Below are 26,884 nucleotides of genomic sequence, written 5' to 3'. Positions count from 1 at the left end.
GAGCCCTGAGTACCAGGCTATGAGTGACCTGATGGAGGGATAATAGAGCCCTGAGTACCAGGCTATTAGTGACCTGATGGTGGGACAATAGAGCCCTGAGTAGCAGGCCATTAGTGACCTGATGGAGGGACAATAGAGCCCTGAGTACCAGGCCATTAGTGACCTGATGGAGGGACAATAGAGCCCTGAGTACCAGGCCAATAGGACCTGATGGAGGGACAATAGAGCCCTGAGTACCAGGCCAATAGGACCTGATGGAGGGATAATAGAGCCCTGAGTACCAGGCTATGAGTGACCTGATGGAGGGATAATAGAGCCCTGAGTACCAGGCTATTAGTGACCTGATGGTGGGACAATAGAGCCCTGAGTAGCAGGCCATTAGTGACCTGATGGAGGGACAATAGAGCCCTGAGTACCAGGCCAATAGGACCTGATGGAGGGACAATAGAGCCCTGAGTACCAGGCCAATAGGACCTGATGGAGGGATAATAGAGCCCTGAGTACCAGGCCAATAGGACCTGATGGAGGGATAATAGAGCCCTGAGTACCAGGTCATTAGGATCTGATGGAGGGACAATAGAGCCCTGAGTACCAGGCCAATAGGATCTTATGATCGTTAGCGAGATGGGTACTACCAACACATGTCCAGAGTGCATAACTGTCACCTGAAATTTTACTGGGGTCATGACTCATGATTGCCGGTGCGGCGGTAATATGGTCACCACAACAGCCCATATCATGCCTGCAGTGGAAAGTATACACACACACACCTGTATCCGAGCTGTCGACAGACCACCTGTGTGTGTTGTTGAGTCCAGTGGTCGTCACACACCGTACTCCAGTCCCCAGAGTGGAAGACTTCAACACGACCCTCCCATGGACTGTCTCCTCCTACCAACCGCACCACACCGTCTGGAACACACTCACACGTTATATCATATGTGTGCACGTTATATCCGTTTTTGGGATGTGTGTGTGTGCATGCGTGAGTGCGTGCGTGAATGAATTATGTGTGTGTACCTGTGTAGGGGCTGCAGGATACCCCAGCGTCTTCCATATGGTCACAGTTGTGTTGTTCCCAGTCTCCATGAAGACACTGGTCCAGGAAGACTTCATTTCCTGTACACCTCACGGCGTCCAATAGGATGGGACCTGAGCTCTGTCCGAAGTGAGCCCACGACCAGGCCTTCGCCACACCCCTAAACACACATGGGTCAAAACAACAATAATGACTCTTCCTCTAGCTTCAATATATTTACTCCTATAGTCTCTCTCACACACACACACACACACACACACACACACACACACACACACACACACACACACACACACACACACACACACACACACACACACACACACTCACCCAAAGCCCAGCTGTCGACAGACCACCTCTGCATCTCTGTCGTCCCATTGGTCATCGCAGACAGAGCCCCACCTACCACTGTGGAACACCTCCACACGCCCCTCAAAGTATTCTTCTCCTCCAACCAATCGTAGAGGAAGACCACTGCCTGGAGGAGGATACAACAGCACAATATGGATGCTGAGTAGGGGCACGAGGTACGCACTGTGTTTCCTTCTCTCTAGCTTCCTACTGACCTTCTGGTGGAGCACACACAACTCCCGCCTCGTTTCCATGGCTACAGTCCCCGGTAACAAATGTCCTGCTCTGGCATTGGCTGACGGAGCTCTCATCTCCACGGCAACTCAGCCGTTCGTAATGGAAGAGGCCGGAGCCCGAGCCGAACCTGGACTGCTGCAAAGCAGTGCCGATCTCACTGAGGACACACACACACACACACACACACACACACACACACACACACACACACACACACACACACACACACACACACACACACACACACACACACACACACACACACACACACACACACACAGTCTTACAGTTGAAACGGAAATGCTGCGATGCTACAATGCCGATCTCAATGAGGAGGCACACAAACACAAACATACACACTCCTACAACTCTCTTACCCCAACCCCAGCTGTCTGCAGATCACACTGGCATCTCTGTCTGTCCAATGAGAGTCACACACCGCCCCCCACTGGCCATTCAGGTACACCTCCACACGTCCACTTCTTGACGATGTCCCGCCCACCAGCCGAGCTGCACCTAAGAGAGGGTGAGAAGGACAGGTACATCAGCCAATCAATAGTCTAGAAAAAATACAGAGTAGATACTCTGTACAGCAAAGGAGGCTGATGGGAGGAGCTATAGGAGGACGGGCTCAGTGGAATCACTACACGGCTACCCTGGCAGTCGCAGTAGGCCCGGCATATAATACTGGATTTGCTTAGTATATTGTCTCTATAAAGTTTGCTTGCTATAAACTTACCCTGGTGGCAGTCGCAGTAGGCCCAGCCGATGGCCCCAGAGGTCTGTCTGAAGAAGCACCAGGGGTTGGACTCTCTGTCAGGGTTACGGCAGTAGCTGTGCTCCCCAAGGCCTCGGCCAGGGTACTGCAGCACGTAGTCTGGAAACTCTGCCCACCGCAGGCAGGGGGCGCCAGAGTCCGTCTGAGACACAGAGCCATTATAGAAACCCAGCTCTGTAAAACCCTCCGAACAGGAGAGAGGGGCTGACCAGAGAGAGAGAGAGACAGAGAGATGGGACAAGAGAGAGAGAGGATACTGTCATAATTATGACTCCCTCTGAACAAGAGAGACAGTTGGGATGGGAGGTTTATAGCAAGAGAGGAGATGGAGAGGAGATATGGAGAGGAGATAAGGAGAGGAGATAAGGAGAAGAGATATGGAGAGGAGATAAGAAGAGGAGATAAGGAGAGGAGATATGGAGAGGAGATAAGGAGAGGAGATAAGGAGAGGAGATATGGAGAGGAGATATGGAGAGGAGATAAGGAGAGGAGATAAGGAGAAAAGCATAGGAGGAGAGTCAGGAGAAGAGTGAAAATGTCCTTATTCAAAATCCCCTTGGTTCCTCTATATTCATGTACAGACCAGTTCCGTATTAATACACACTATCAAATGACACAGCAGGGGACGTCTATAATACACTACCTCCCACTCCCACCCTTACTCAAAATGGTTGAGGCCACCCTCTAAGGAGTGTACACTCTGTAGTCTGAGAAACCCTTAGGAGTGTACACTCTGTAGTCTGAGAAACCCTTAGGAGTGTACACTCTGTAGTCTAAGAATCCCTTAGGAGTGTACACTCTGTAGTCTGAGAAACCCTTAGGAGTGTACACTCTGTAGTCTGAGAATCCCTTAGGAGTGTACACTCTGTAGTCTGAGAAACCCTTAGGAGTGTACACTCTGTAGTCTGAGAAACCCTTAGGAGTGTACACTCTGTAGTCTGAGAAACCCTTAGGAGTGTACACTCTGTAGTCTGAGAAACCCTTAGGAGTGTACACTCTGTAGTCTGAGAAACCCTTAGGAGTGTACACTCTGTAGTCTGAGAAACCCTTAGGAGTGTACACTCTGTAGTCTGAGAAACCCTTAGGAGTGTACACTCTGTACTTTAGAGGTGGAATTAGTGGAGGAGGCATAAACAACAAACAAAAGCTAAATGAAACTGCTGCTGACGCAAACATAATGCTGAACCAAACACACACACACACACACACACACACACACACACACACACACACACACACACACAGCAAGGCAGCAAGAGGGGAAGAGAGAGAGCGAGGCAGAGAGAGAGCGAGGCAGAGAGAGAGCGAGAGCTAGAGAGAGGCAGAGAGAGGCCTGAGAGAGAACGAGGCAGAGAAAGAGAGAGAGAGGGGCAGAGAGAGAGAGAGCGAGGCAGAGAGAGGCCGAGAGAGAGAGGCAAAGAGAGAGAGGCAGAGAAAGTGAGGCAGAGAGAGAGAGAAGCAAAGAGAGAGAGAGAGACAGAGAGAGAGTGCGAGAGCAAGGCCGAGAGAGGGAGAGGGAGGCCGGAGAGAGAGAGAAAGAGGCCTGTGAGAGGGGCAGAGCGAGGGAGAGAGGCCAAGAGAGAAAGCGAGTGATTGAGAGTGAGGGATAGGCTGAGAGAGGCCGAGAAAGAGAGAGGCCCGAGAAAGAGAGAGGGGCAGAGAAAGAGAGAGAGGCAGAGAAAGAGAGACAGGGGGGCCAAGAGAGAGCAGAGAGAGAAAGAGAGGCTGATAAGAGAGGCTGAGATATAGAGAGACAGAGAGGCGGAGAAAGAGAGACAGAGATAGAGGCCCAAGAGAGAGAGAGGCTGAGAGAGAGAAAGGGAGAGAGAGAGAGAGGCAGAGAGAAAGAGAGAGGGGCAGAGAGAGAGGGGCAAAGAGAGAGGGAGAGCAAGGCAGAGAGCGAGAGCGAGTCAGACAGAGGCCGAGAGAGAGAGAGAGGCTGAGAGAGAGAGAGCAAGGCAGAGAGCGAGAGCGAGTCAGACAGAGACCGAGATAGAGGCAGAGGCCAAGAGAGAGCGAGGCCGAGAGAGGTCCAAGAGGGTGGCCCGAGAGAGCGAGAGGCCCAAGAGGGAGGCCCGAGAGAGAGAGAGGCTCGAAAGAGAGAGAGGATAGGCCAAGAGAGAGAGAGAGGGGCAGAGAGAGAGAGAGAGGCCGAGAGAGAGAGTCAGAGAGAGAGAGAGAGGGGCAGAGAGAGAGAGAGAGGCCGAGAGAGAGAGTCAGAGAGAGGCAGGGAGAGAGAGAGAGAGTCAGAGAGAGAGAGAGAGAGAGGCAGAGGCAGAGAGAGAGAGTCAGAGAGAGAGGCAGGGAGAGAGAGAGAGTCAGAGAGAGAGAGGCAGGGAGAGAGAGAGAGGGGCCGAGAGAGAGAGAGAGAGAGAGAGAGGCAGAGAGAGTCAGAGAGAGAGAGGCAGAGGCAGAGAGAGAGAGTCAGAGAGAGAGAGGCAGGGAGAGAGAGAGAGTCAGATAGAGAGAGGCAGAGGCAGAGAGAGAGAGTCAGAGAGAGAGAGGCAGGGAGAGAGAGAGAGTCAGAGAGAGAGAGAGAGGGGCGGAGAGAGAGAGAGAGGCAGAGAGAGAGAGTCAGAGAGAGAGAGGCAGAGGCAGAGAGAGAGAGTCAGAGAGAGAGAGGCAGGGAGAGAGAGAGAGTCAGAGAGAGAGAGGCGGGGAGAGAGAGAGAGAGGGGCGGAGAGAGAGAGAGAGGCAGAGAGAGAGAGGCGGGGAGAGAGAGAGAGAGGGGCGGAGAGAGAGAGAGAGGCAGGGAGAGAGAGAGAGAGAGAGGCAGGGAGAGAGAGGCCTAGAAAGAGAGACTCCCCCCCCCCCCCCCCCCCCCCCCACCCCAGATGTGACCCCAATAACTACTGTGGGATATGCGTCAGCAACAGCAACCTTGTGAAAATCCTCTGCATTATCATTAACAACAGACTGGTACATTTCCTCAGTGAAAACAAAGTACTGAGCAAATGTCATTTTGGCTTTTTACCAAATTATCAAACGACAGACCATGTATTCACCATGCACACCCTAATTGACAAACAAAACAAAACAAAGGCAAAGTCTTCTCATGCTTTGTTGGTTTCAAAAACGCCTTCGACTCAATTTGACATGAGGGACTGCTAGGCAAAATGATGGAAAACAGTGTTGGGGGAAAAACATACGACATTATAAAATCCATGTACACAAACAACAAGTGTCTGGTTAAAATTGGCAGAAAACACACATTTCTTTCCACAGGGCTGTGGGGGAGACAGGGATACAGCTTGAGCCCGACCCTCTTCAACATATATATCAATGAATTGGTGAGGGCACTAGAACAGTCTGCAGCAGCTGGCCTCACCCTACTAGAATCTGAAGTCAAATGTCTGTTTGCTGATGGTCTGGTGCTTCTGTCCCCAACCAAGGAGGGCCTACAGCAGCACCTAGATCTTCTGCACAGATTCTGTCAGACCTGGGCCCTGACAGTAAATCTCAGTAAGACAAAAATAATGGTGTTCCAAAAATGTACAGTCACCAGGACCCCAAATACAAATTCCATCTAGACACCATTGCCCTAGAGCACACAGAAAACTATACATACCTTGGCCTAAACATCAGCGCCACAGGTAACTTCCACAAAGCTGTGAACGATCTGAGAGACAAGGCAAAAAGGGCCTTCAACGTCATCAAAAGGAACATTTGACATACCAATTAAGATCTGGCTAAAAATACTTGAATCAGTAATAGAGCCCATTGCCTTTTATGGTTGTGAGGTCTGGGTTCCGCTCACCAACCAAGAATTCATACAATGGGACAAACACCAAATTGAGACTCTGTATGCAGAATTCACCATGTACAAAATCTAGAAAATAAGTGTTCAATTCTACAACCACCTCAATAAAGGAAGTGATTCCCAAACCTTCCATAACAAAGCCATCACCTACAGAGAGATGAACCTGGAGAGGAGTCCCCTAAGCAAGCTGGTCCTGGGGCTCTGTTCACAAACACAAACACACCCCACAGAGCCCCAGGACAGCAACATAATTAAACCCAACCAAATCATGAGAAAAGTCAAAGATAATTACTTGACATATTGGAAAGAATTAACAAAAAAACAGAGCAAACTAGAATGCTATTTGGCCCTAAACAGAGAGTACACAGTGGCAGAATACCTGACCACTGTGACTGACCCAAACTTAAGGAAAGCTTTGACTATGTACAAACTCAGTGAGCATAGCCTTGCTATTGAGAAAGGTCGTCGTAGGCAAACCTGGCTCTCAAGAGAAGACAGCTATGTTCACACTGCCCACAAAATGAAGTGGAAACTGAGCTGCACTTCCTAACCTCCTGTCAAATGTATCACAGCAGCAAAATGCCATCACAGCAGCAAAATGTGTGACCTGTTGCCACAAGAAAAGGGCAACCAGTGAAGAACAAACACCATTGTAAATACAACCCATATTGATGTTTATTTATTGTCCCTTTTGTACTTTAACCATTTGTACATCGTTACAACACTATTTATAGACACAATGTGACATTTGACATGTCTTTATTCTTTTGGAACTTATGTGAGTGTAATGTTTACTGTTCATTTTTACTGTTTATTTCACTATTGTTTATGATCTATTTCACTTGCTTTGGCAATGTTAACATGTGTTTCCCATGTAAATAACGCCCTTGAATTGAGAGAGAGAGAAAGAGGGGGGTAGAGAGCGAGAGAGAGGCAGAGAGAGGCAGTTAGAGAGAGAGGGGGGGTAGAGAGCGAGAGAGAGAGAGAGAGAGGCAGATAGAGGTAGAGAGAGAGAGGGGGGTAGAGAGCGAGAGAGAGGCAGAGAGAGAGGGGAGTAGAGAGCGAGGCAGAGAGAGGCAGAGAGAAGAAGAGAGAGGCAGAGAGGGGGGGTAGAGAGTGAGAGAGAGGCAGAGAGAGATGGGGGTAGAGAATGAGAGAGAGAGGCAGAGAGAGAGGGGGGGTAGGGAGCGAGAGAGAGAGAGAGGCAGAGAGAGAGAGGCAGAGAGAGGGGGTAGAGAGCGAGAGAGAGAGAGGCAGAGAGATGCAGAGAGAGAGGGGGGTAGAGAGCGAGAGAGAGAGAGAGAGAGAGCGAGAGAGAGAGAGAGAGATGTAGCACACGTTCCATAGAGTAGCAGGATCAGACTCTATTGTCACTAAGCTGAATCTGACTACAGAGTTCATGCAGCACACACTCTGCCAGACACACACATGCAGGCTGACACACTTACACGTGCACACGCACACACACACCCTGTGATTAATGGCCAGGACAGAGAGAGGAGCTGCAATAGTTATCTCTCACAAAAACACAGCTTGGCTTTCCTTGAACATCATCTAACTATGCCAAACACACACACAGTCTTTCCCAGAGGCTGTACCTCTCATACCTCATTCCAATCTGGAAGAGGAAGATAGAGGAAGATGAAGAGAGCAAAAGAGGGAGACGAAGTGAGAGAAAGAGGCGGAAAGAGGAAGAGAGTGAAAGAGGAAGAGAGAAAGAGAGAGGGGAGTCAAAGGAAAAGCAGCCTTGCCCCGGACTAAAGAGCCCCGGACTAAAGAGCCCCGGACTAAAGAGCTCCGGACTAAAGAGCCCCGGACTAAAGAGCTCCGGACTAAAGAGTCCTGGAATAAAGAGCTCCGGACTAAAGAGTCCTGGAATAAAGAGCTCCGGACTAAAGAGTCCTGGAATAAAGAGCCCCGGACTAAAGAGCCCCGGACTAAAGAGCCCAGGACTAAAGAGCCCCGGACTAAAGAGCCCAGGACTAAAGAGCACCGGACTAAAGAGCCCCGGACTAAAGAGCCCCGGACTAAAGAGCCCCGGACTAAAGAGCACCGGACTAAAGAGACCCGGACTAAAGAGCCCCGGACTAAAGAGCCCCGGACTAAAGAGCTCCGGACTAAAGAGCCCCGGACTAAAGAGCCCCGGACTAAAGAGCCCAGGACTAAAGAGCTCCGGACTAAAGAGCTCCGGACTAAAGAGTCCTGGAATAAAGAGCCCCAGACTAAAGAGCCCCGGACTAAAGAGCCCCGGAATAAAGAGCCCCGGACTAAAGAGCACCGGACTAAAGAGCCCCGGACTAAAGAGCCCCGGACTAAAGAGCCCCGGACTAAAGAGCTCCGGACTAAAGAGTCCTGGAATAAAGAGCCCCGGACTAAAGAGCTCCGGACTAAAGAGCCCCGGACTAAAGAGCTCCGGACTAAAGAGTCCTGGAATAAAGAGCTCCGGACTAAAGAGTCCTGGAATAAAGAGCCCCGGACTAAAGAGCCCTGGACTAAAGAGCCCCGGACTAAAGAGCCCCGGACTAAAGAGCCCCGGACTAAAGAGCCCCGGACTAAAGAGCCCCGGACTAAAGAGCCCCGGACTAAAGAGCTCCGGACTAAAGAGCCCCGGACTAAAGAGCCCCGGACTAAAGAGCCCCGGACTAAAGAGCTCCGGACTAAAGAGCTCCGGACTAAAGAGTCCTGGAATAAAGAGCCCCGGACTAAAGAGCCCCGGACTAAAGAGCCCCGGACTAAAGAGTCCTGGAATAAAGAGCCCCGGAATAAAGAGTCCCGGAATAAAGAGTCCCATAATAAAGAGCCCCGGACTAAAGAGTCCTGGACTAAAGAGCCACGGACTAAAGAGCCCCGGACTAAAGAGCTCCGGACTAAAGAGCCCCGGACTAAAGAGCCCCGGACTAAAGAGCTCCGGACTAAAGAGTCCTGGAATAAAGAGCCCCGGACTAAAGAGTCCTGGAATAAAGAGTCCCGGAATAAAGAGCCCCGGACTAAAGAGCCCCGGACTAAAGAGCCCCGGACTAAAGAGTCCTGGAATAAAGAGCCCCGGACTAAAGAGCCCCGGACTAAAGAGCCCCGGACTAAAGAGTCCTGGAATAAAGAGCCCCGGACTAAAGAGTCCTGGAATAAAGAGCCCCGGACTAAAGAGCTCCGGACTAAAGAGCCCCGGACTAAAGAGCCCCGGACTAAAGAGCTCCGGACTAAAGAGTCCTGGAATAAAGAGCCCCGGACTAAAGAGTCCTGGAATAAAGAGCCCCGAAATAAAGAGTCCTGGAATAAAGAGCCCCGGACTAAAGAGTCCCGGAATAAAGAGCCCTGGACTAAAGAGTCCCGGAATAAAGAGCCCCGGACTAAAGAGTCCCGGACTAAAGAGCCCCGGACTAAAGAGTCCCGGACTAAAGAGCCCCGGACTAAAGAGTCCTGGAATAAAGAGCCCCGGACTAAAGAGTCCTGGAATAAAGAGCCCCGGAATAAAGAGTCCTGGAATAAAGAGCCCCGGACTAAAGAGTCCCGGAATAAAGAGCCCTGGACTAAAGAGTCCCGGAACAAATAGCCCCGGACTAAAGAGTCCCGGACTAAAGAGCCCCGGACTAAAGAGCCCCGGACTAAAGAGCCCCGGACTAAAGAGTCCCGGAATAAAGAGCCCCGGACTAAAGAGTCCCAGACTAAAGAGCCCCGGACTAAAGAGCCCCGGACTAAAGAGTCCGGACTAAAGAGCCCCGGACTAAAGAGCCCCGGACTAAAGAGCCCCGGACTAAAGAGCCCCGGACTAAAGAGTCCTGGACTAAAGAGCCCCGGACTAAAGAGCCCCGGACTAAAGAGTCCTGGACTAAAGAGCCTCGGACTAAAGAGTCCTGGAATAAAAAAAATGGAATAAAAGCCCTGGAATAGACAGACGTGGACTCTCCATTGAAAGTGATTCTTAGTCCAAGACTAGGCTTAATCTGTATCCAGGAAAACGGCCTATTATATGTTAGAAGCTAAACCATAATCTTGTCAGTAACAGATTCTGTTTTATTTTTCGGACTGTATTCCACAAAACGTCAATGGCTTATTAAAGTAATTGACACGTTAACCTTGGTTACTGAGAATCTGACAGAGCCGGTTGCAGGCATAAGCGACATAAGCGGTTGCTTAAGGGGTCTAGACAATCTATACAAACAGAGCCGGCGGAGATCCGTTTGCATCACTCTCTACGTAGTTCTATGTAGGTTTGTGCGGCTGAATTTTTGGAACGCGATGCCAACGGACCCTCGTCAGCTCCGTTTGAGTAGACTGTCTAGAAAACTCAGTCGGGTTCTCAACTTACTATGGCAAAATGAATAGAATTTTATGAAATGTGTTTTATTGTGTTGCAATTGCAGTTTTCTCTTCGCCCCATGGAAAAATGTGTAGAATTGCAGGAAATCGACTTAAACTGGAAATGTTTCTTTCCACTGTAAAATTTGCCAGGAGTTTGCCCCGCCCCCAACCAAATGTCACGCAGGGCCCCCAGAATGCTAGAACCTGAACCCTCAGCAGAGACTTCAGACAGGCATATGAAATATCAACGCTGTCCCTTTAAGAGCAAAGCTATGCAAAGAGCAGATAAGGAGTTGAGTGATGTCACTTTGCAGAAGTGAAAGTTAAATATAGACCAACCATTATCCTGTTCCTCAGAAAGATAACATTGCAGCTTAAGAATCTACGTTTGTCGAGAAATTAAAGGAAAACACAAGATTTTTAGGTGAGTAAGAGAAATAGAGACAGAGGGAGATGGAAAAACCTTGACAGCAGGATCACAACTACCATTCAGGATACCGAGGTCACTGCGAGAGTGAGAAAACCCCCCCCCCCCCCCACCAGTTTACGGTCTAAATGCTGACTCATTCCAGAAAGTATTTTAATAGTTGTTTTATTGTGTTCCAGAAATGGCGTCCTCTAGCCGTCTCCTGTCTGAAGAGCAGTTCCAGTGCTCTATCTGTCTGGATGTGTTCACTGAGCCTGTCTCCACTCCATGTGGACACAACTTCTGCAAGGTCTGTATCAGTGGATACTGGGATACAACTGACCTGTGCCAGTGTCCAATGTGTAAGAGGACATTCTACACAAGACCAGAGCTAAAAACCAACACAGCATTCAGAGATGTTGTAGATCATTTTAAGATGATCAGAATCAGAGACACAGACGAAATCAGAGACACAGACGAGTCCCCTGCCGAGGCTGGAGAAGTGTCCTGTGACGTCTGCACTGGGACAAGGCTCAAGGCCCTGAAGTCCTGCCTGGAGTGTCTGACCTCTTTCTGTGAGACTCACCTGCAGCCTCATCAGAGAGTCACCGGCCTGAAAAGGCACAAGCTAATAGACCCCGTTGAGAACCTGGAAGACAGGATGTGTAAGAAGCATGACAGACTGCTGGAGCTGTTCTGTAGGACCGACCAGACGTGTGTGTGTCAGTTCTGCATTGAGACAGACCACAAGACTCACCACGCCGTCCCACTAGAGGAAGAGTGTGGAGAGAGGAAGGTTCAGCTGGGGAAGATGGAGCGACAGATACGGCAGATGATCCAGGAGCGACTAGAGAAGGTTCAGGAGGTCAAACACTCAGTAGAGCTCAACAAGAGAGACGCAGAGAGAGAAATAGCGGACAGCCTGCAGGTCTTCAGTGATCTGATGGATTCCATTCAGAAAAGCCAGGCTGAGTTCATTGAGGTGGTTGAGGAGAAGCAGAAAGCAGCAGAGAATCGTGCTGATGGGCTCATTAAACAGCTGAAGCAGGAAATGACTGAGCTACAGAAGAGAAGCACTGAGCTGGAGCAGCACTCACACACTGAGGACCACCTCCTCCTCCTCCAGACCTTCCCATCCCTGTGTACCCCGAAACACACAAAGGACTGGTCTGAGGTCAGTGTTCACAGTGATATGTGTTTGGGGGGACTGAGGAGAGCTGTGTCTGAGCTGGAGCAGACACTTCAGGAAGAACTAGAGAGAGCGGTGAAGAGGTTGTGTGATGTTGAGCTGAAGACAATTCAGCAGTGGTCAGCGCATGTGACCCTGGACCCTGATACAGCACATCCATTCCTCATCTTGTCTAGGGACCGGAAACAAGTGAGATATGGAGGCACAAGGCAGAAACTCCCTGACAACGCAAAGAAATTCTATAACCCAGAGAGGTTTTTGAATCACCTCTCTGTCCTGGGAAAAGATAGTTTCTCCTCGGGGAGATTCTACTATGAGGTGCAGGTGAAGGGAAAAGCTGAGTGGCTGTTAGGAGTGGCCAGGGAGTCCATCAACAGGAAGCATGACATAAATATGAGCCCTTTCGATGGCCTCTGGACTGTGTATATGAGGGGTGAGGATATCTATGAGGCCTACACCTCTCCCCCTGTCCCTCTCTCCCTGAGAGAGAAGCCCCAGAAAGTAGGGGTGTTTGTGGACTATGAGGGGGGTTTGGTCTCCTTCTACAATGTGAAGGCCAGGGCTCATATCTACTCTTTCATTGGCTGCACCTTCACTGAGAAACTCCATCCATACTTCAACACCTGTGATAATGAACTTGGTCCAAACTTAGCCCCATTCGTCATCTGTCCTGTCAATCACACAGACTGAATGCAATGTTGTACTTTAGCACATGATATTATCTGAAATTAGTATGGACATGTAATCCTATGCCGCAATGACGAGAATAAATAATATCTGAAGTAATATGGTGTTATGTACAGTTGAAGTCGGAAGTTTACATACACCTTAGCCAAATACATTTAAACTCAGTTTTTCACAATTCCTGACATATAATCCTAGTAAAAATTCCCTGTCTTAGGTCAGGTAGGGTCACCACTTTATTTTAAGAATGTGAAATGTCAGATTAATAGTAGAGAGAATTATTTATTTCAGCTTTTATTTCTTTCATTACATTCCCAGTGGGTCAGAAGTTTACATACACTCAATTAGTATTTAGTAGCCTTTAAATTGTTGAACTTGGGTCAAACGTTTCGGGTAGCCTTCCACAAACTTTCCACAATACGTTTGGTGAACTTTGGCCCATTCATCCGGACAGAGCTGGTGTAACTGAGTCAGGTTTGTAGGCCTCCTTGCTCGCACACGCTTTTTCAGTTCTGCCCACAAATGTTCTATAGGATTGAGGTCAGGGCTTTGTGAAGGCCACTCCAATACCTTGACTTTGTTGTCCTTAAGCCATTTTGCCACAACTTTGGAAGTATGCTTGGGGTCATTGTCAATTTGGAAGACCCATTTGTGACCAAGCTTTAACTTCCTGACTGATGTCTTGAGATGTAGCTTCAATATCTCCACATCATTTTCCTTCCTAATGAAGCCATCTATTGTGAAGTGCCACCCGTCCCTCCTGCAGCAAAGCACCCCCACAACATGATACTGCCACCCCCATTCTTCACGGTTGGGATGGTGTTCTTCGGCTTGCAAGCCTCCCCCTTTTTCCTCCAAACATAACGATGGTCATTATGGCCAAACAGTTCTATTTTTGTTTCATCAGACCAGAGGACATTTCTCCAAAAAGTACAATCTTTGTCCCCATATGCAGTTGCAAACCGTAGTCTGGCTTTTTCATGGCGGTTTGGGAGCAGTGGCTTCTTCCTTGCTGAGCGGCCTTTCAGGTTATGTCGATATATGTCTCGTTTTACTGTGGATATAGACACTTTTGTACCTGTTTCCTCCAGCATCTTCACAAGGTATTTTGCTGTTGTTCTGGGATTGATTTGCACTTTTCGCACCAAAGTACGTTAATCTCTAGGAGACAGAACACGTCTCCTCCCTGAGCGGTATGACGACTGTGTGGTCCCATGGTGTTTATACTTGCGTACTATTGTTTGTACAGATGAATGTGGTACCTTCAGGCGTTTGGAAATTGCTCCCAAGGATGAACCAGACTTGTGGAGGTCTACAATTTTCTTCTGAGGTCTTGGCTGATTTCTTTTGATTTTCCCATGATGTCAAGCAAAGAGGCACAAAGTTTGAAGGTAGGCCTTGAAATACATCCACAGGTATACCTCAAATTGACTCAAATTATGTCAATTAGCCTATCAGAAGCTTCTAAAGCCATGATATCATTTTCTGTAATTTTCCAAGCAGTTTAAAGGCACAGTACACTTGGTGTATGTAAACTTCTGACCCACTGGAATTGTGATACAGTGAATTATAAGTGAAATAATCTGTCTGTAAACAATTGTTGGAAAAATTACCTGTGTCATGTACACAGCAGATGTCCTAACCGACTCACCAAAACTATAGTTTGTTAACAAGACATTTGTGGAGTGGCTGAAAAACAAGTTTTAATGACTCCAACCTAAGTGTATGTAAACTTCCGACTTCAACTGTATACAGTCTATAGGTAAATGTGTATGTACTGGGTTGAAATATTACTATATACAGTGCCTTGCGAAAGTATTCGCCCCCCTTGAACTTTGCGACCTTTTGCCACATTTCAGGCTTCAAACATAAAGATATAAAACTGTATTTTTTTGTGAAGAATCAACAACAAGTGGGACCCAATCATGAAGTGGAACGACATTTATTGGATATTTCAAACTTTTTTAACAAATCAAAAACTGAAAAATTGGGCGTGCAAAATTATTCAGCCCCTTTACTTTCAGTGCAGCAAACTCTCTCCAGAAGTTCAGTGAGGATCTCTGAATGATCCAATGTTGACCTAAATGACTAATGATGATAAATACAATCCACCTGTGTGTAATCAAGTCTCCGTATAAATGCACCTGCACTGTGATAGTCTCAGAGGTCTGTTAAAAGCGCAGAGAGCATCATGAAGAACAAGGAACACACCAGGCAGGTCCGAGATACTGTTGTGAAGAAGTTTAAAGCCGGATTTGGATACAAAAAGATTTCCCAAGCTTTAAACATCCCAAGGAGCACTGTGCAAGCGATAATATTGAAATGGAAGGAGTATCAGAACACTGCAAATCTACCAAGACCTGGCCGTCCCTCTAAACTTTCAGCTGATACAAGGAGAAGACTGATCAGAGATGCAGCCAAGAGGCCCATGATCACTCTGGATGAACTGCAGAGATCTACAGCTGAGGTGGGAGACTCTGTCCATAGGACAACAATCAGTGGTATATTGCACAAGTCTGGCCTTTATGGAAGAGTGGCAAGAAAGCCATTTCTTAAAGATATCCATAAAAAGTGTTGTTTAAAGTTTGCCACAAGCCACCTGGGAGACACACCAAACATGTGGAAGAAGGTGCTCTGGTCAGATGAAACCAAAATTGAACTTTTTGGCAACAATGCAAAACGTTATGTTTGGCGTAAAAGCAACACAGCTGAACACACCATCCCCACTGTCAAACATGGTGGTGGCAGCATCATGGTTTGGGCCTGCTTTTCTTCAGCAGGGACAGGGAAGATGGTTAAAATTGATGGGAAGATGGATGGAGCCAAATACAGGACCATTCTGGAAGAAAACCTGATGGAGTCTGCAAAAGACCTGAGACTGGGACGGAGATTTGTCTTCCAACAAGACAATGATCCAAAACATAAAGCAAAATATACAATGGAATGGTTCAAAAATAAACATATCCAGGTGTTAAAATGGCCAAGTCAAAGTCCAGACCTGAACCCAATCGAGAATCTGTGGAAAGAACTGAAAACTGCTGTTCACAAATGCTCTCCATCCAACCTCACTGAGCTCGAGCTGTTTTGCAAGGAGAAATGGGAAAAAATGTCAGTCTCTCGATGTGCAAAACTGATAGAGACATACCCCAAGCGACTTACAGCTGTAATCACAGCAAAAGGTGGCGCTACAAAGTATTAACTTAAGGGGGCTGAATAATTTTGCACGCCCAATTTTTCAGTTTTTGATTTGTTAAAAAAGTTTGAAATATCCAATAAATGTCGTTCCACTTCATGATTGTGTCCCACTTGTTGTTGATTCTTCACAAAAAAATACAGTTTTATATCTTTATGTTTGAAGCCTGAAATGTGGCAAAAGGTCGCAAAGTTCAAGGGGGCCGAATACTTTCGCAAGGCACTGTAACTATAAATGTGGAGGCCAGGTCTTATATCTATTATTTTACTGGCTACACCTTCACTGAGAGACCTTATCCGTACTTCAATCCCTGTGATAATTACGACGGTACAATGATAGCGCCATTGGAAGGATCTGTGGTTCAAAACGTTGATCCGACTAGATGAAAAATCATCGACGTGCCCTTGAGCAAGGCACTTATTAACCTTAGTTGCTCTGGATAAGAGCGTCTGCTAAATGACTAAACTTTGACTCTCTAGCCTGCTATACACACCATCTCTTATCCCCCAGTCCCTCTGCTTGGAACTGACTCCTCTTCTTTCCTGTATCCCTTCATCTCCTTCTCTCCCTGCAGCACTGATGATAAGAGAATTGCATTATATTCTGTAGGCCTAATAAATGTTTAGATTTTGTCAAGATTCCATAATGCCTATTTGAATTTAATTGGAATAATAACTGATCATTGCATCATGAATCCGTTTGTAAACGCCAATCACCGCATGCAGACACACATACCAACACCGATCACTAGGACGACAATACTGCGTTGCTACGACAACCACACTCTCCTCCATCGCTATGGGAACCATCATCATTCTCTCAGCTCCCATAATCCATTTCACATTCTCAATGAGCATTTGACACGGTTCACAAACACACACAGAGAGTTGAGACGATATGGGGGGGTTGGTGTGTATCTGTGCTCTAACACACAGAGAGTTGAGACCATATGGGGGGGGGGGTTGTCTGTGCTCTAACACACAGAGAGTTGAGACCATATGGGGGGGTTGGTGTGTATCTGTGCTCTAACACACAGAGACGTGAGACCATATGGGGGGGGTTGGTGTGTATCTGTGCTCTAACACACAGAGAGTTGAGACCATATGGGGGGGGGGGGGTTTCTGTGCTCTAACACACAGAGAGTTGAGACCATATGGGGGGGTTGGTGTGTATCTGTGCTCTAACACACAGAGAGTTGAGACCATATGGGGGGGTTGGTGTGTATCTGTGCTCTAACACACAGAGAGTTGAGACCATATGGGGGGGTTGGTGTGTATCTGTGCTCTAACACACAGAGAGTTGAGACCATATGGGGGGGTTGGTGTGTATCTGTGCTCTAACACACAGAGAGTTGAGACCATATGGGGGGGGGGGGGGGTTGTCTGTGCTCTAACACACAGAGAGTTGAGACCATATTGGGGGGGGGGGGGGGGGGTTGTCTGTGCTCTAACACACAGAGAGTTGAGACCATATGGGGGGGTTGGGGTGTTTCTGTGCTCTAACACACAGAGAGTTGAGACCATATGGGGGGGGGGGGGGGGTTGTCTGTGCTCTAACACACAGAGAGTTGAGACCATATGGGGGGGGGGGTTCTGTGCTCTAACACACAGAGAGTTGAGACCATATTGGGGGGGTTGGTGTGTATCTGTGCTCTAACACACAGAGAGTTGAGACCATATGGGGGGGGGGGGGTTGTCTGTGCTCTAACACACAGAGAGTTGAGACCATATGGGGGGGTTGGTGTGTATCTGTGCTCTAACACACAGAGAGTTGAGACCATATGGGGGGGTTGGTGTGTATCTGTGCTCTAACACACAGAGAGTTGAGACCATATGGGGGGGGGGGTTGTCTGTGCTCTAACACACAGAGAGTTGAGACCATATGGGGGGGTTGGTGTGTATCTGTGCTCTAACACACAGAGAGTTGAGACCATATGGGGGGGTTGGTGTGTATCTGTGCTCTAACATAAAATGCATGCGGTGGACACACACACATGAGATACTCATGTTTACACAATCAGCTACACACACCATAGTAAAGCATACTGATGTACTGTACGCTAATCAAACTAAGGAGGGCCTTTTGCATCATCATATCCCAGACAAATCCTCACGCATATTTCACCCAATCAGAACCATCCCTTGGCCAGTTAGAGACTCTGCTGTCTTTATATATATATAGAAATATGCCTTTATGATTTAGACCAGGATGAGGGAGGAAAATGTTGTTGTGTGTCTACATGCAGTGTGTTTTGATGTTGGTTGAGTGTGATTTGTTGTGTGTTGTAAATAAATAAAAAAATTAAAGACTCTTCTGTTTGATTGGCCAGAGTACAGTGGGAGGGGTTTATTTTCCTTGACGCGGTAACATCAAAAGGTCTCAATGAATCATTAGCACTGCAGGGATTTGGATGCTTGTGTGTGTGCATACAGTTTGTGTGCTTTGTGGATTTTGACACTTGGAGTGAGACCAGAAATTATGAATCAGCTGGCCTTTGCAGTGAGCGAGAGAACCCCACCCCTATCACAACCACCAGCCACAGAGAGAAAGAAGGAATAGTGATGGATGGAGGAAATGGGAGGAGGGGAAAAAGAGTCTAGAAGGACATGAGTGAGTAGGAAGGGAGACTATATGAGTAGGGGAAGAAGGGGTGGGACATTTTATGGAGCACAAAGAAATGGGGAGAGGGAAAGGGGGAGGGAATAGGAGAGGGAAAGGGGAGGGAATAGGAGAGGGAAAGGGGAGGGAATAGGAGAGGGAAAGGGGAGGGAATAGGAGAGGGGAAAGGGGGAGGGAATAGGAGAGGGAAAGGGGAGGGAATAGGAGAGGGAAAGGGGGAGGGGAATATGAGAGGGGGAGGGGAATAGGAGTGGGAAAGGAGGGGGATATGACAGGGGGAGGGGAATAGGAGTGGGAAAGGGGAGGGTTTAGGGGGGAAAGGGGGGAGTGAATAGGAGAGGGGAAAGGGGAGGAAATAAGGGAGGGAAAAGGGAGGAAATAATAGAGGGAAAGGGAAAGGGGAGGGAATAGGAGAAGGAAAGGGGGAGGGGAATATGAGAGGGGGAGGGGAATAGGAGTGGGAAAGGGGGGGGGGAATATGAAAGGGGGAGGGGAATAGGAGTGGGAAAGGGGAGGGTTTAGGGGGGAAAGGGGGGAGTGAATAGGAGAGGGGAAAGGGGAAAGGGGAGGAAATAAGGGAGGGAAAAGGGAGGAAATAAGAGAGGGAAAGGGAAAGGGGAGGGAATAGGAGAGGGAAAGGGGAGGGGAATATGAGAGGGGGAGGGGAATAGGAGTGGGAAAGGGGGGGTGAATATGAGAGGGGGAGGGGAATAGGAGTGGGAAAGGGGAGGGTTTAGGGGGGAAAGGGGGGAGGGAATAGGAGAGGGGAAAGGGGAGGAAATAAGGGAGGGAAAAGGGAGGAAATAAGAGAGGGAAAGGGGGAGGGGAATAGGAGGGGGAAAGGGGAGGGGAATAAGAGAGGGAAAGGGGGAGGGGAATATGAGAGGGGGAGGGGAATAGGAGAGGGGGAGGGGAATAGGAGAGGGAAAGGGGGAGGGGAATAGGACAGGGAAAGAGGGAGGGGAATAGGACAGGGAAAGAGGGAGGGGAATATGAGAGGAAAAGGGGGAGGGGAATAGGACAGGGAAAGAGGGAGGGGAATATGAGAGGAAAAGGGGGAGGGGAATAGGAGGAAGGAGGGGAATATGAGAGGGAAAGGGGGAGGGGAATAGGAGAGGGGAGGGGGATGGGAATAGGAGAGGGGAGGGGGATGGGAATAGGAGAGGGAAAGGGGGAGGGGGAAGGGAAAGGGAAAGGGGGAGGGGAATAGGAGAGGGAAAGGGGTATAGGAGACGGAAAGGGGGAGGGGAATATGAGAGGGAAAGGGGGAGGGGAATAGGACAGGGAAATGGGGATGGGAATAGGAGAGGGAAGGGGGAGGGGAATAGGACGGGGGGGAATAGGAGAGGGAAGGGGGGAGGGGAATAGGAGGGGGGGAATAGGAGAGGGAAAGGGGGAGGGAGAAGGAAAGGAGATATAGGAAGAAGAGAAAAGAAGGGATTGTTAACCTACCTGCGTTTTGCACCTCGTTTAAATAACTGTCATCAGCTATCACCTGAGAGGAGAGGAACACAGACATAGTTTCAGATTCACACAACGTCAGATAACACAACCTACTGTCAACATTTCACATCATATCTGTTACAGAACAAATAAATACTATATTGACCCTCAAGAGGGAAAATTGGGTTTACCACCAATAAAAGACAAACGTCAAAAAAGTTTGTTGAACCCCGCTCGCATGATGAATGACCTTGTCTAAGAGGCTTTAGCTCAGTGGGCTTGTCTTGTGATGTGTAGACGATGCAGGTTAAATCCCTTCCTGTCACAAGTACAAACACTTCAGACACACAGACATGCAGAATACAGAGACCTGAGTCATGAAGAAGCAAGTATGAGACAGTTTCAGATAGTATCTGACAGAATGCTGTGTAGTACAGCCTTTCATAGTCACACAAACCAGGTCAGAGAGAGAGGAGAGACAAGAAGAGGAGAGGAAACTGGATAAAAGAGGACTCGCACGCACGCACGCACGCACACACACACACACGCACACACACACACACACACACACACACACACACACACACACACACACACGAGCGTCACCTCCCTGTGATATTGCCCTGGCTAATCATATTACACAGTGAACAGGGGTTTCTGATGAAAACCTAACATGCTGATGATATCTCCACTCATATCAATCTCACGGTTATCATACTGTTACAGCAGCATATCAGATGTTACCACAGCTGAGACCAAACCAACACATCTGGACAGAGAGAGGCTCGATCTGTTCCAATATTCACACTAACATACCACTTAGAATGAATCAGTGTACTGGGCATGCATTCTAAATGGTAAAATTGTGTTGGTATTGGAACCGATAGCCTCAAATCTGTACACCACAGGTGTCTGCATAGCCGCACACAGGGACAGGGTTACAGAACAGGTACGGGCACACACAGATATCCACAACAAGACAGTCAGCAGAGCCCGCTAAGCTAAAGCCTAAGCAATAGCTCTGGGAGCTAACACAAGTCTTCAGGACTCAGGCAAGGTTTCTCTTCACATGAGCGTATTCACGATTCACCAAACCAGTTCTGTGTCATTAACACCACACTGGCTTCCCCCCTGACCCCTGACCCTCCCACAACTAGTCTTAGCCTACACACACCTCAACAGACAGAAGTTACTATTTGTAGCAGGTTAGGAGAACTTAAGCAGCAGGCTAGGATAATTAGGTCAAGGTTAGGAAAATGATTAGGTTTAGCTAAAATACTCTACTAACCTACTATGAAAAGTCACTTCAATCCATAGCTGTAAACCATCTAGCCACAGCCCACCTCACCTCGCCCCTCCAATCTCCTTAACTAAAAGATGCTTGTTGAGGGATCCATGAGACAGTAATATAGTACCAACTCGGGATTATCTGCTTGAAAGGATAACCTCGAATACGGAGCAACAGTTGTGGGCCTATTGAGAAATTATTCACTCGTAAGCCTATAGGCAATAGGGCTACATTGTGTCTCAATACAACATAATGCATATTGCAGTTACAGATGGTGCTGATGTTCTGCTGGAGGGCTGGGTGATTGAATTGCTGCGACAACGGGAAACAGCGCGTGGTGCAACTGTACACCTACGCGCCACCAGGGGAAAACAGGCACGGGCTGGTTCCTATGACACCCAGCCATGAGGGAACCGTGCCTGAGTGTGTGTGTGTGTGTGTGTGTGTGTGTGTGTGTGTGTGTGTGTGTGTGTGTGAGTGTGTGTGTGTGTGTGTGTGTGTGTGTGTGTGTGTGTGTGTGTGCGTGCGTGCGTGCGTGCGTGCGTGCGTGTGTGTGTGTGCGCAACCTCGCTTTATCCGCTCAATTAGACAAAGACATAAAACAGACTCTTGTGCGCAAACACTGACGCGGAACAATAATGTATATTATTAATGCCTGACTGATATTAAAGGCGATCTAATGCGTGCACCTACATTCAAACGGCTTCGTCCAGCACAATTAGTCTCTCTCTACCTCCTTGTGGTACCTATAGGCTAAAACGAAGTATTGTTTAATGAAATGATAATGAAAAACGCAACAAAACGTAAATTATGTTCCATTATAATGAAGTATGTGATTCCAACCATTATAAAACGTAGCCTATAGCACCTAGCCTAATGACCGTTATGTCGGTGGACAAAATGTGGGGCGCACCTTCAAAAAGGAAAGGGACACTGTTGTTTTATTTGACCGTATTTCTCAAGGTTAATTTAATTTAGATCAAATCTGTTTTGCAAGATAGACTTTTTCCAAGATATTCGCAAGAGTAAACATAGTCTACGTACGGGACATGAAAGTGTGAGAAGAAAAGGTCTCACCTTGAAAAGGAACGCAATTATAGCACATAGGGGCCACTAAATTGGCTACTGGTCGTAGTAGCTTACCTCTGAAAGCACTTGGAGCCAGAGGCAGTTGAGGCCGATCAGAAGCATCATTTTCCGGGTGTTTGGATCCATCCTAGCCGCTGTGTCAGTGTCACAGCCTGGTAAAGAAATGGCACACCTCTCCCATCTCTGTCACAAACTGACCGCGAGGTGGATCGCTATTCACCACCGCGCACGGACTCGAAAGAGGATGCCAATAGAGCGCGCGAAGGTGTAGGCCCGGTAAACTGGTTTTATGAATGATACGACAGAAACATCTCCCGTTTCAACCAAAAACCTCTCCTTTTGTCTTCTCTCTCTCTGATGATGTGAGGTGTCGGAATAAAACACACACCCCTTCGAGTGAACAGAAACACACACCCACACCACCTCCGCGCCTTGAGTGGAGGAGGCGACTAGCACCACTTTCGGTTGAGATCTAATTGTTCCGTGAGCTGAACCTGATCTAATTGCCACACCACGTGTGGCAATTCTCAAACTGACAAGTTAACCACACCATGGGGATACGGCGCCTATTGCTGCTTCTCATATACCTGGACCCCCTGAGCGTTCTCTGCCCCGCCACCGGAGGCAAGAAGGTGAAGCACAAGGCGATTGAAAAAAAAACTTTTTTTTGGTGGGAGTTTCGGCTAAAGTTGCGTATTATGAAGCCACAGAGCCCCCTCCGGAAATGAATATCAATAGATATGCCATAGAGCATATATATTCGTAGAATTAATCAATTAATTAATAGGGTGTCCAATTACAAAAGCATATTTTGACCATTTGTTAATTGTGTAAATAATCCTCTAAGAAAACCAATGGTCCATCCTTTGTAGGATGACCAAAATGAAGATGACTAAATCAAGGGTATTTAATCAGGGGTCCGCGGGCACCTAGGGGTCTACAGAGGTTCTGCAGGGGATCTGCACATTATTTTATTTTTAAAGTGGATTTTTTTATTACTTCAATGTTTTTATGAATATCGCTAGTGTCCTGTCACAAATAACTTTGATATTCCTGTTTATTTAAATCACTGAACTAAAATAAATACATTTTATTTGGTCTTTCATGTTACATCAGAGGTCATACACATGTTTTTATTTATTTAACTAGGCAAGTCAGTTAAGAACAAATTATTATTTACTATGACGGCCTACCCCGGACCTATTGTGCACTGCCCTGTGGGACTCCCAATCACGGCCAGATGTGATGCAGCCTGGATTCGAACCAAGAACTGCAGTGACGCCTCTTGCACTGAGATACAGGGCCTTAGACCGCTGCGCCACTCGGGAGCAAGGCCAAAAAGTATGTTGACACCTCTTCAAATGAGTGAATTCGGGCCTACCAGCCCAGACCTAGCTACAGGTCCACGAGAACGCTTGATGCTGAAGACTTCACAGAGCTGAACCAAACATACAGTATGTGATCAGTAGCCTTGATCAAATATGTTTAATTGAACACACACAAGAAAGGTGTATAGGGGTACCTTGTAGTAAAGACAAGCATATAATTCTTATATAAACATAAAAGAGCAGACAGACAGAAAGAGTTATAGGTTTAAAAAAAATTATAATACAAAATAAGATATACAGAACAGTGACAGGTAAACAGAAAGAGGCGGGGTGTCCACATACCTTTGTATATATAGTGTTGTATATAGAATTCGTTGGTTATTTTGTGTGTGTGTGCGCGCCTGTGTGCCAGTAAGGGATGTTAAAATTGAGTGATTTGGTAGCTTTACTCGTCTGTTTCCATACCAACGGTTTTAGCGTGAGGATTAGCTCGTTTCGATGAGACGGTTTGGGAATCGGGAGTGTGGGGGTTGGTACTGGGAATCGAGCCAGAGCCTCTGGGTTAAACCTAAACCTCTCTCACATCCATTCCACTGAACAGAAACACAAGGACTCTTGGAAGATTAGTCCAAAACAGGACAGAAAGAGATCCTAATCAAATAAAACAGCCCCACTGCACCTTGAGGAGACGAGCACCACTTTCGGTTGAGAACTGTCCCTTAAACTGCTGCAGAGTTAGAATTGGAACCATTGGAATTGACCCCAGTTCTGATCTCGGCACTTAGGATTCTGATGATAAACTCCTATTATCGTCATCTTAGCTTTAGAACGCCCATACTTGCCATTGTTTTATAGGCTACATGATCTCTGGTTTGTAGCTTGCTCTCTTATGACAATGCTGCATGTCTCTATCTCACCCCCTATGATAGCCAGGAGCTGCCTGGGTGGCTGTTTATTGATAGCCTACACAGGATAGTCTAATGTCATTGGCGAAATTAACATTTGCATGCTTGTTGTTCTAATGACGATTGACTCCTTTACACAGCGAAGATGAACTGTTCTGATGGATTTCCGATTTCAACTCTGTGACAACCTTCTACTCTCGGTTTTCTTTCTGACATTATGCCTCATCACTGGCTCTACAGAAAGCTGAGTCTTTGGATGGATTTCTTGGCATCAGCTCGATGCTCCTGTTTATGTGCACATTTAGTAGGGGAACATGTCAGCCTGGCTGGTTTTCTATAGCATACTCGGCTCTGAAATGAAACCAGTGTTTTTTTTAGTATTGTGAATGGGAGGTTATGATTCTCCCCCATTTTGAAGTGACTTTTACAGAAGACCTTGACCAGACAACTCCTCCTCTATGTCCCATATAGGCCTATGTTTGTCCATGGTATATGTTCCTTGTTGTCTTATGTCTTACTTGATTAACGTGTCCTGTCTTGTAGAACAACCCTGACGTTTTCTCAACAAGAAGCTAACAAGTTTTGCTTTAGGATATGCCAACAACAACATCAAATCCATGAGCGGTGTCCACATGACATCATAGTCTTCTCCCTTTGATGTCACACACAATGCTGGACAAATATGTGAATGTGCAAAGGATCGCTTTGTGTTGCAGCGGTGCAAATGGTTAAATCAGCCTGTTGACCACGCCCACCTGTGACGTCACTGTCTAACTTCTTTAGGTAGCCTAGTGGTTAAGAGCATTGGGCCAGTAACCGAAAGGTCGCTGGTTCAAATCCCGAACAGACAAAAACAATTATGTGTATGTGCCCTTGAGCAAGAGACTTAACCCTAATTGCTTCACCCCTAAAGTTGTACTTGATAAGAGTGTCTGCTAAATTACTAAAATGCAAATATGAATATCTGTCATGAATTGCTTTTACCTTGAACCTGGCACATTGGACTTAACACTCCTACAAGTTATTGAATTCATATTGATATCTGATTTACAAAAGCAGTCAGTGAGGTTTGGATCTCACTGCCAAATGTTATTGCATATCTTTGAATGTGATTTTGTCATGTTTGTTGCATTCCACAGCTCTGTTTTCAGAAACATAACAGTGACTTGGTTACACAAACCATTTAGTCCATGTTTGAAGACGCAGCAATGTCTCTATTTCCTGTTACTAGATCTGAACAGCAATGTCTCTATTTCCTGTTACTAGATTTGAACACATTTCAGTTGCATGACCCTTGCTGGTTTAGAATGTTATATTTAAGAACAAATTCTTATTTACAATGATGGCCTACACCAGCCAAACCTGGACGATGCTGGGCCAATTGTGCACCACCCTATGGGACTCCCAATCACAGCCAGATGTGATGCAGCCTGGATTCAAACCAAGTACTGTAGTGATACCTCTAGAACTGAGATGCAGCGCCTTAGACCCCTGCCCCACTTGACCACCCATACTATTAGAAACGTTTATGACCTGTCTGTTGAGAACACAGAAATAATTTTGAAACCAAAGTCAGAAACCTGCACACATAAGTTTGCCAAATTCTAATCCGATATAAACCTACATTTTAATTTTCACATCACATAGACAGATGTCACTACATTCAATGTTGTTTTTCAGCTGTTTTACTGAACATTTTATGGCTTTGGCTTTTGACATAATGTTTTGTCTGTTCCTATTCATCTCAACTTGATAATTGATTTATGGTTCTAATATTTTCAAGGCAAATTTCCTTTCAAGAACGGGGAAGTTTATTTAATCTAAACTTTAATATTTTCTTAAAGAAAAATGTAATACTGATAGTGTAACTTTAATGATGCATTCATATTTTAGCTATTTAAAAAAAAATGAAATTTTACCCCCAATTTGGTGATATCAATTGGTATTTACGATCTTGTCTTATTGCTGCAACTCCCCAACGGGCTTGGGAGAGACTGAAAATATTTGGCATGGGCCCCAAGATCCTCAAAAGGTTCTACAGCTGCACCATCGAGAGCATCCTGGCCGGTTGCATCACCGCCTGGTGTGGCAACTGCTCCGCATCTGACCGTAAGGCGCTACAGAGGGTAGTGCGAACGGCCCAGTACTATACTGGGGCCAAGCTTCCTGCCATCCAGGACCTATACAATAGGTGGTGTCAGAGGAAAGCCCATAAAATTGTCAGAGACTCCAGTCACCCAAGTTATAGACTGTTTTGTCTGCTACCACATGGCAAT

General features: G+C 47.1%; 2 protein-coding genes across 4 annotated transcripts in view; one reads left to right on the top strand and one right to left on the bottom strand.

Moving 5' to 3' along the window:
- Window positions 1-22,962, bottom strand: part of LOC110492827 (neurotrypsin) — a 31,897-nt gene extending 8,935 nt beyond the window's left edge. Inside the window, exons 1-8 of the mRNA XM_036946135.1 lie at window positions 22,430-22,962; window positions 20,008-20,050; window positions 2,367-2,609; window positions 2,005-2,143; window positions 1,606-1,784; window positions 1,370-1,517; window positions 1,021-1,199; window positions 771-912 (exon numbers count right to left, since the gene is read on the bottom strand). Coding sequence (XP_036802030.1) covers window positions 771-912; window positions 1,021-1,199; window positions 1,370-1,517; window positions 1,606-1,784; window positions 2,005-2,143; window positions 2,367-2,609; window positions 20,008-20,050; window positions 22,430-22,501 — 1,145 coding nt within the window. The 5' untranslated portion in view covers window positions 22,502-22,962. The remainder of the gene's footprint in view (window positions 1-770; window positions 913-1,020; window positions 1,200-1,369; window positions 1,518-1,605; window positions 1,785-2,004; window positions 2,144-2,366; window positions 2,610-20,007; window positions 20,051-22,429) is intronic.
- On the top strand, window positions 10,752-12,845 carry LOC110491355 (E3 ubiquitin-protein ligase TRIM21-like). Of its 3 annotated transcripts, none has more exons than XM_036946136.1 (2): window positions 10,752-10,888; window positions 11,071-12,845. In XM_036946136.1, the coding sequence occupies exon 2, from the start codon at window positions 11,073-11,075 to the stop codon at window positions 12,747-12,749; it is 1,677 nt and encodes a 558-aa protein (XP_036802031.1). In that variant the 5' UTR covers window positions 10,752-10,888; window positions 11,071-11,072; the 3' UTR covers window positions 12,750-12,845. The 3 variants fall into 3 exon arrangements, with proteins under 3 accessions (XP_036802031.1, XP_036802033.1, XP_036802032.1); XM_036946138.1 differs by having other exon boundaries at window positions 10,877-10,966; XM_036946137.1 differs by having other exon boundaries at window positions 10,877-10,978.
- Window positions 22,963-26,884: the final 3,922 nt, after the last annotated feature.

Source organism: Oncorhynchus mykiss, chromosome 16, assembly GCF_013265735.2.
Source record: "Oncorhynchus mykiss isolate Arlee chromosome 16, USDA_OmykA_1.1, whole genome shotgun sequence".
NCBI lineage: Eukaryota > Metazoa > Chordata > Actinopteri > Salmoniformes > Salmonidae > Oncorhynchus > Oncorhynchus mykiss.
Note: the sequence above shows the minus strand (reverse complement) of the source record. Positions and strands in the feature narration are given on the sequence as shown.

Coding starts and splice junctions, on each gene's coding strand:
- LOC110491355 (XM_036946136.1), top strand. CDS start 11,073: ATGGCGTCCTCTAGCCGTCTCCTGTCTGAAGAGCAGTTCCAGTGCTCT.